The sequence below is a fragment of the Echinops telfairi genome, unplaced genomic scaffold (assembly GCF_000313985.2).
Source record: "Echinops telfairi isolate 266 unplaced genomic scaffold, ASM31398v2 ScPeMD7_7469;HRSCAF=8507_1, whole genome shotgun sequence".
Classification (NCBI taxonomy): domain Eukaryota; kingdom Metazoa; phylum Chordata; class Mammalia; order Afrosoricida; family Tenrecidae; genus Echinops; species Echinops telfairi.
In genome coordinates, this window is record NW_022111373.1 from 81,347,431 (window position 1) to 81,357,476 (window position 10,046).

Genomic DNA, 10,046 nt, shown 5'->3' on the forward strand with positions numbered 1-10,046 from the left:
ACCTTCATGGTTATCTAGGAGACTAGACAAATAAAAGGCTTTTTTTCTTGAGACTTTGTTTCTATATCCTTATGAAAGGACCATTTCTTAAGGCCATTTGACAACAATGTGTGTTAACAAAAACACTCTTCTTCAGATGTATTCCACATCCTAGCCAAAGAGAACATTCACTTAGTTATTTGTGGCTTCTAGCAACTAAAATACCCAGTTAACGAGCTTGTTAGAGCAAACATTTAGTCCCAGGTAGGCAGAACCATCTAATAAAACAAATACTAAGTTAAATTTAATCAAGCTACTTATAAAAGGATTCATGAACTTCTTTATGAGTCAGGAGGTCAGAGGCAAAGACGTGAGCCAGAGATGAAAATTTAGAAGTAGAATTTAAAGGCATTCAATGAGATGAGACAGCCTTGGGTGTGAAAATAGAAAAGTTCAGAGGAAAAATCTCTCGAGTACTTGCAGTGTTGAGAGATCACAGGTATGGGGACAAGTGGCAAAGAAGAGTACGGAGCCACTCGAGTCTGGACAGGCAGGAGGCATGTCCTAGAGCCAAGTGCAGGAGGAGGAATATTAAATCCTAGAATGACAAGATGAAAACAAGCATTTATTGAATTGGGTAATGGGGTGTCATTGGTGACGATGAGGGCACTTGTGATGGAATGCGCATGTGAAAGAGGATAGTTAAAGTCAGTGCATATGGGCAAGTTCTGTATGTGGCGAGATAAAATTGCTTAAATGTGGCTCTTCCATGTCTCTACTTCCCACCAAATGATTGGATGGGACCCTGTAGTGTAGGAAATGAGTAGAGGAGATTGGCCAATGTTGTGTGAGTCATCGCAGAAGCAGGAACAATCCTGGCACCATCAAGAGCAGCCACCAGAGGAGCACTTCTGAGACCACTGACTAAAGTGGCGGAGAGAGCAGAGGGGCCACGCTGTTGAGCCTGTAAGGCAGTGAGGTGAAGTGGCCAGCCAGCTCTCAGGCCTATGAGGTAGAGACCAAGGGACCTTGTGGCTGAGAGACAGGACCAGAGAGAGGTGACTGCTGGCTGAGAAGCCCTGCAGTGAACCACTGACTACATCCTTCCTGTTCTCTGATCTGAACTTGTTTAGCTTCCCTCTTAAAGCCCCATAATTGTGAGTATTGTCTTTCAGTATGGTGTGGCCATTGCAGTGGATTATGGCTTCCAGCAAAGAAGCAGAGTGCTGTGGGGGAAATGGTTGGTGTCAGAGAGCGTAAAAGAGGATGGAGGGTGGGACCGTGTCAGACTTCTGCCCTGTGGCACTTGGCCCTGGGCTGGTGTGGAGTTGGATTCTCCTCCCTGGTGTAGCCAAAAGCTCAGATGTGGCCTCTGTGCCACTTTCTCATTGTACTGGGTTTCTGTTACTTATATTTGGATAAGACATTTGATACACCTTCATTTTATTTTATTTTATTTTTTAAACATTTTATTAGGGGCTCATACAACTGTTATCTCAATCCATAGACACATCAATTTTTTTAACAGTTTTATTGTCATATAATTCACACATAATAAATTCAATAGGTCAATCATATGAAGAAGAGCTGTACAATCACCACAACAATCAACTTTAGAACATTTCCTTCTTTCTTGTACTCAGTGTTATTACTTCTTTATTTCCCTCCCAGCCGCCCCTGCCAGACCCCCAAGGAAGCATTCATCCAGTCTGTCTCTAGAGATTTTCCTCCCGGATTTCATAGACAGAAAAACCTACAACAACAACAAATAATAACAAAGACAGGAAAACCTCAATCCAAAAGAAAGTGCTGCATTTTTTTTAACTCTTTAAAAATGTAAAAACTACTCAGCACAACAGCTGTGTACAGACAGGCCTGTGAGCCATAGTATCTTTGCTGACCTTACTCCGTAGTAAAAGCCCTGAACTGACACTCATGCAAATGATTTCCACAGAGCCCTATTAGTTTTAAAGTGATTCTTTTTAATAGTACATGCACATGATACTAAAGTATGTGGGAGAAAAAAAGCAAACTCCTTTCACCCTGTCCACCAGCTGCCCTGTTCTCTTCCCCAAAGTTTAATTATTGTTTACAAGTATCACTTTTAAAGTTTTCTATGAATGTATAACAAGTAATTATGTCATTCGAATTTAATAAATTTAGGTTCTTTTTTGTTTAGTTTTACACTATTGAATGTTATACTTGTACCAGTTTTCAGTTTGCTAAATCTCTCCAAATCCTTCATTGCCTCCCCTTCAATGATGTATCTCTGTGAAGTTTTGTCCGTAGGAGGCACTCTGGCACATACTGGAGAAACAAGGGCCTTCTCTTTCTTGCTCCAATGAGTGCCTCTGGGTAGCTCATGGGCCTTCTGCAGCACCCAGCTCTGTGGTGCATGTGGCTGGCTCCACAGTGTCCAGTTTCAGCAGCTCCCTGCACCTCCTATGAAGATCTCCCTGCAGCATCTCAGGCCACGGCGCCAGTGACCCTTTCTGTGGCTCCAGTGACTGCTGGCGTGGCTCCTTTCTGGGGTCCTCTGTCCGTCTAGGGTTGTTGGTTGTTCCTCTATCTAGAGCATTAATATTCCAATCTCCACTATGCTAACTCTCTGTCACAGTCAATCCTTTAGATTCAATTTGTGCTAGTCAAGTTACTTTCTGGTTTCTGTATCCTGGTTGGAATCTGATATAATAGAAACCGTTCTGATGACAAAAGTGTTACATACGTAGCCAGGCAAGCCAGAAGACACCCCTATCTCCCCTTCTCCCAACCCCATCCTCCTGGAGTCCCCATTCATGTTTTGTGGGGGGATATCAGATGCACAGGCATTCCCTCCCCTGAGGGCAATCAGTTGCCAGACTGCTGTCTCATCCCACCACAGGTGGGCCTGCTCCCTGCCTCTGGGGACAATGGACAGGCTCCTGTAGGAGGGGCTTGCACCCTACTGATAATGGTTCCTATGGAGACCCAGAGACCAACCCCTAGACCACCCACTCATTGCTGTGTAACCCATAGTGCAGCTCCTCCCTGTGATGTATGTCTCTACCTGTAATTAGTGGGCTGGCTTGCCCCCAAAAGGTATATAGGCGTGAGTCAGCAATATAGAGCGCTCTGACCTCCTTGCTGCTCACTCCCTGGTCACTCCCCTCTATTCCCCCTCTCCCTTGTTCCCTCACCCTCCTTCCCTTCCTCCTCTCTCCACGTGGACCACCAAGCTGGGCTGAGGTGAGCAATGCTACTGTGTACCGTGTCTGACTGCATTATTGTAATATCTCTCATGCTCTCGATGACTTTAATATAATGCTTATATATCTCAACCGTACAATTGTGCATTACTGAACCCAGAGGTAGTATTACTGAGCCCGCAATCAGCGGGTGGGGGCTGGCCCCCCCACTCCTCCTTGCCACTTTTAATTTAAAACTACAATGTTTTAGTGAAAGCAGTTTTACATTTTATTTTAAATATAAGAATAGTACAGGCACTCATAAAATCAAAGACAGCAGAAAAGCCAAAAAAAAGTAAAAATATCTTCTAGTAACCCTGTTAAAATGTTCTCACATCTCCTAGAAAATCCTAATGTAGCTACAAACTTGTGTTTAACAAATAGTTATGTTTCATACTTAGGGGTTAGCTGAGCACAATGGACTTTTTCCTTGGCAAAAATAAACATTAGGTTAAAACTCGTTGCTTTGCAACTGATCATAGCATCATGAATTTAGAATTGTCTCTTCATCTTTAGAAAACTGCTTTTTAACTAGTAGGAGAGAAATTCTGGGCGTACACATGCATCTAGATGTGTCAAATCTACCTTGATCAATATGAAGTTATTGAAGAGAAAAAAAATATGTTTTTCATGGGTCATAAAATTCTAATGACAATAAAGCATACATTGAACTCACAAGCAAACAGAGTTGCATAAAAATGCATTAATACTCAATTCTCTGGGAAGCAGAGACATTTCGGTAATGCTAAATTCTACTTTGTATTTTATGCGGTTGCAATGAAGGTCCAAACTTGATGGGCCTGCTGTGTTTGCTGGCCTGACCAGCTTCCCCTCTGACAGGTTGCAGTCCAACCACTTCTCTCTCTTTTTGGTGGAAAATATTTGCATTTTTTTTCTTTGACTGCTTTCTACTTTACACAAGTTTCGACTTTAACATGTTTAACTGTATAATAATGTTAAACATTTGGATAAAATCAAAAGTCCCTAGAAAAATGCATCTCTCCCTAAGACCTATTCCTTTTTTATATTGGCATAGCATTAAGGGAAAATAAGCAAATCTTAGTGTATCGCAGTTAATTAAATATACAAAGCCAGTCTTTTTAAGACTAAGGAATATCTCTCTTACTCCACAAATGAATCATGTAACCCTATGTTAAGGTCAACTCCCCTTTCATCTATATATGAAATTCATTTGTCTTTAGTCATCTCAGGTATAACTTGAGCACATTTTCCATATTATTGCTTTGCGATAGATCAGTGCTCCTCTCCCCAACCCCTCCTTGGTGACTTTGTTACTATTGTTACCATCGTTAATTTGAAAACTTGGTACTTGACCCTAGTGATGAAGGCTTAGCTATATAAAGTTGACGGGGCCAATTTTTAGTTGGGGAGAATGGTTCAGTAACTTCAAAGGTAATGCTGTATTAAGCTGAGTAATTGAGTATGCAGGGTTTTCTATTAATAGTAGGAGAATGTGCTTTACACATTTTATCATTTATCTTTTGTATGTAATATGTAATAAAATGATTTTGGAAAATTAAGTGCTTGGAATTGTTTCAGCAGTTTTTAGCTTTAGAACCATTTATATTCTACTTTTGAATGATTGGAGAAAATGGCAGCTTCCATTTCCAGGAAATAACTAAACATTTAGATTGAGGGTGTCTTTCCTTCACGGCATCCAGCAAGGCGATGTCTTCTGCATCCAGGAGCCAACCATACATGTCAAGTTTGAGGAGGTTTGGCAGTCTTGACACACACTGGCTCAAAGCCTTGACTGTTGGAGCGAGAGATTTGATACACTCTGTGAAATGCCTCAAGATATTCAATTTCTGCAAGCTTGGCAGGTTATCCAGTTCTTGAAAGAAAGTCTTATATCCCTCCTCTGTGATCTTGTGATTGATTGAAAGATTTAGGCTCTTAAGTTTCTGGAAACCTCCATTGTTTGCTGCCTTGGCTATAAAAACAAAGAATTTATGAAATTGGAGTCATACGGACTTCTAGTTCAATAACGGCAGACAAAGTTATTTCAACCAGCCTACTCTTCCACCACCACCATAAAGCATAGGATATGCCCAATGTAGTATATACATTTATATATAGTATTTTAAAAATAACTCCCATATGGAAAGAGAAATGGGGGGAAAAAAGAAATGAGCCAGAGGAATACGAAAGTTTGAAACCAAGGAAGTATCAGCATGATAGAATTTTGCAAGCCCAACAACTTCATTGCAAATATTTCATTTCAGCAACATAAAGGGTGACTGACTATACACGTGAACTTTGCCAGACAAGATACAATGGAGTCAAATTCATTATATCTGTGGGATGAGATGGTGGAGAAGCTCAATATCATTAGGTAAAACGAGGCCAGGGGTTGAACATGGAGCAGACCATCAATGCTCATTCCATTCAAACATGAACAGACACACTGGACCAAAGAAGGCATTCTGATAGCTAACGTGAAATGATGCTTGTGATCTTTAACTATTAGAAGGATGCGAATCAAAACTATAATAAATTACCCTCTCATTTCTTGTAGCCTTGAGAAGATTGGGAATTCTAGAATACTTCACTGTGCTCATGTGGAATTCGTTCATACGTGGATCATGGCAGTTGTCTGAACAGGACAAGGGTATATTGCATGGTTTAAAATCGAAAGGTGTGTGTCAAGGGTTGAACCCCTTACCATACTTATTCAATCTGTATGCTGAACAAATAATCAGGGAAGCTGGGTTTTATGGGGGAGACTGTGGCATCAGGAATGGAGGAAGGCTTATGAACAACCTGTGACATGCACATGACAACTTTCCTTGATGAAAATGAAGACTTGAAACACTTGCTGACAAAGATCAAGGATTACAGCTTTCATTATAAATTACAACTCAGTAAAGACCAAAATCCTCAAACTGAACCAGTAAATGATCAATGGAGAAAAGATTGAAGTTGTCAAAGATTTCATCTTGCTTGGATCCACAAGCAATGCCCATGGAAGCAGCAGTTGAGATATTGAACAACGCATTGCATTGGGCCAAGCTGCTGCACAAGACCTCTTTAAAGTATTGAGAAGCAAGGATGGTACTTTGAGGACTAAGGTGCACCTGACCCAAGCCCTGGTCTTCTCTATTGCATCATATACATGTGAAAGTTGGACATTGAATAAAGACCAAAGAAAAATCATTGCATTTGAATTATGGTGCTGGTGAAGAATACTGAAAATACCATAAACTGGCAAAAGAACAAACAGCTCTGTCTTGGAAGAAGTACAACCAGAGTGCTCCTTAGAGGCAAAGATGGTGAGACTTCATCTGACACACTTTGGACGTGTTGTCAGGAGAGACCAGTCCCTAGGGAAGGACAGCCTGCTTGGAAAAGTCGAAGGGAGGGGAAAAAGAGGAAGGCCCTCAAGTTGAATTGACACAATAGCGACAACAACGGGCTGGAGCACAGGCACAATTGTGAGGATGTAGGACAGGGCGGTGTTTCGTTCTGTTGTGCGTACGATCGCTGTGGGTTGGAACTGACCTGATGGCACCTAACAATAACAGATTCAACTTTTCAACAACAACAACAATAAAAATATGTATGTGGTTATATGGGCAGATGTGTTTGTATATATGTTTATCACTCACAGCCATCGACTCTATTACAATTCAAAGCAACCCTATAGGACAGGATATAATTCACCCCATGGGTTTCCAAGACTAATTATTTATGGAAGTAGAAAATGTCATCTTTCTCCCAAAAAGCGGTTGGTGGTTTGGAACTGCTGACCTTGAGGTTATCAGCCCACCATGTAACCACTACACCACCAGGGCACCTATATATGTCGACAGGAAGGCATCTTTGAGTGCATCATGTGTAGCTATAGGTGTATCTAAAAGAATATGTAAATATGTGTATGCTACATATACATGTATATCCATAGATAAAATGATGCACAGTTATAGACTTCCCTAGACATATATAAACTTGTGGAGTTGGTTTACTAGGTTGAAGGACTTGGGACTATCATTCTGTGCAATACCTTAACCAGTTGGCATAACAAGGTTAACGTTCTACACTCTCGTTTGGTGCAGAGAACCTGGGGTCTTGGAAGTCTGTGAGCAGCCACCTACGATACACTGTTGTTCTCAACTCATCTAGAGCAAAGGAGAATGAAGGAAACCCAAAACTCAAGGAAGAAACTAGTCCTCAGGACTCACAGCTCACATGAACCAGAGCCTCTTACACCCGGAGGTGAGAAGAACTAGAAGTACCTAGCTACCACTACTGATCATTCTGACCAGGTCCAGCTTGGATCGAGAGAAAGATGTAGAACCAAACTCACTCCGTAAAAAAGACCAGACCACTTATTGTAGTAATAGAGACTTGGGGAACCTCAAGTCTATCACCCGAAGATACTTTTAAAACCTGGAAAAAAATAAAATAATAAAACAAAACCGGGAACTGAAACTATCCCTAGAGATCACCTTTCAGTCAAACAATAGATTATATTATAAAATAAACAATATCACCCATGAGTATTGTGTCCCTTAAACAATTGGCTACACAAGACCAAATGGTCGACGTCTACACAACAGCAAGATGAGAAGGCAAAGAAGGACACGGACGCTTATCGATCTATACCCATCAACATAGAACAGGCTGGAATTCATGAAAATGTGACACATTTTGAAAATTATAGCCTGTGTCTCAGAATAATCTGTATAAAGATTGTTAATCAGGACCCTCATTTACTGTGCAAACTTGCACCTAAAAACAATGACATTAAATAAATCAATGGACATTAACTAAATACATCAGTGTGACTGAAGATCCCAAATATAATGTTAAGCAAAAAAGCCAGACACAAAACAGTACATGCTGTGCAGGCGCTAAAGCAGACAAAATGAACCTCTGGTTCTAGGAAGCTAACTGATGGCCACCTGGGGAAGAGGAGGACAGCAGTGGCAGAGGGGACACCCGGAAGTTGTCTGCGCCGTTGGTCATGCTCTTCATTCTAATCTGGTGAGTATTACAAAGATATGTTCACGAGAAAATTACTTGAGCTGTACCTTTATCCTTTATGATTTATGCACTTGGACATATTGTAATCTTCAACTTTAAAAACTACTACAAAAAGTTGTGCTTTGAGAGTGCAGCAAGCTGTCTGGAATGCAGCTCGGTCAAGGACACAGACTTGAGCATGTAGACTCTCGTCTAGGAAGCCATCTTGCAGATTGGGCCTTGTGAATCCACAGGACTCAGAGCGGGGAAACACGCCATGCAAATAAAGAACTGAGTTGGAAGAAGACATGCTTTAAAAGGAAAATGCGTTTTAAATAGATGTATTGTAGACCTCAGCGTCTGGAGTAGAAAGCTTGGACAATACCACTGGTGTGTGAACAGAAACACTTTATCAAAGGGTAGCTCACCAATCTCCATCACGCTGTCGTCATTCAACGTCTGGAAAAATGAGAGACCTTGGAGACATCGTAGCTGCTGGCATTGCTGGATGATCAGTTTAGCCACTTGATAAATCCCATCTCCAGTAGGAAGGATCAGTTTTTCTAGGTTATTAAGAGAACCTAAAGTGTAGGCTATCAGAAGAGATATAAAAATAGTGTTATTCTCGGTACTGTTTCATTCTCAAAGCCATGGTAATCTTCAGCCTCAAAACTGATGCACAATCCAGGAGACTCTAGACCTCATCTGGCATACAGACTGTTTCTCGTCCTCTTAAAGGAAAAGGAAAAGGAGTCATTCTATGTCCTTAGGCTCATTGTTTCCTCCAGACAACCATTCTTCCGCCTCCACTGATCAATCGCTCCTGTGCTCAAGCCCAGCCTGTGAATCAGAGCTACGTTGCCTTCTTGAGACAGACACAGAACATCCTGGTAGTTCTTCTGATCAATCTCTCCTGTGCTCAAGCCCAGCCTGGGAATCAGAGCTCCGTTGCCTTCTTGAGACAGACCCAGAACATCCTGTTAGCTCTTCTGATCAATCCCTCCTGGGCTCAAGCCCAGCCTGGGAATCAGAGCTCCGTTGCCTTCTAGAGACACACTCAGGACATCCTGTTAGCTCTTCAGCAGCCGTCCTTGTCACCCTTGCCATTGTGCTCAGTGGTTTCAACAGCTGCCTCCTGGCGCTCCAGCTCACAATCCACCTCTCCCACAACTTCCCTTTCTATGGTGGCCCCTCCTTCGCACAGCACACCGCGGATCACTTGATCACTAGAAAGTTCTTTATTTCTGAAGCCTCGCATTGAACTATTTTGAACACTTTCTAGCATAAAGCAATGTTCCCGGCTCATCTAATTCCCCACCCACGTTCGTCACTCCGGACCTGGTGCCTTGTAGAAAGGAAAGTACTGAAAGACGAAATCAGAGCGCTTGATGTGCTCATTACTGTGAGGGTGGCATTCTTCCCTGTCTTTCAGGTGACTCTGCTGAGAACTGTGTGTATGTGAAGCTGCCAGACTGCTGTGTAGACACACCCCTGGACCCACTGTGACTGAAGGGGTCCCAACTCCCAGTGACCCTGAAGGACATAGTAGAACTGCTCCATAGGGTTTCAAGGCAGTAAATTGTTACAGAAGTAGACTGCCTCATCTTTCTCCCATGAAGTGACTAGTAGGTTTGAACCACTAACCTTTTGGTTAGCAGCTCAACACGTCATCCACTGTGCGACCAATGTCCCTTATGTTCACTTAGTTCCTTACATATGCCAGCAACCCCTTGGCCCCTGATCTTGCCTCTGCAGTCTCACCGGGCTGGGCTGGCCATGGCCTCCAGGGATGGGAAGAGAAAGGGAGTGAGTGTTCCATTGATTCCTAAGTTTGGGGAGCATTTGGTTTGGGTTGTT

General features: G+C 42.2%; 1 protein-coding gene across 1 annotated transcript in view; it reads right to left on the reverse strand.

The window, feature by feature from the left end:
- Positions 1 to 3,321: 3,321 nt before the first annotated feature.
- LOC101662239 (NLR family apoptosis inhibitory protein) overlaps positions 3,322 to 10,046 on the reverse strand; it is a 42,325-nt gene continuing 35,600 nt past the window's right edge. The window contains exons 13-14 of the mRNA XM_004703686.2: positions 8,618 to 8,782; positions 3,322 to 5,157 (exon numbers count right to left, since the gene is read on the reverse strand). Coding sequence (XP_004703743.1) covers positions 4,793 to 5,157; positions 8,618 to 8,782 — 530 coding nt within the window. The 3' untranslated portion in view covers positions 3,322 to 4,792. The remainder of the gene's footprint in view (positions 5,158 to 8,617; positions 8,783 to 10,046) is intronic.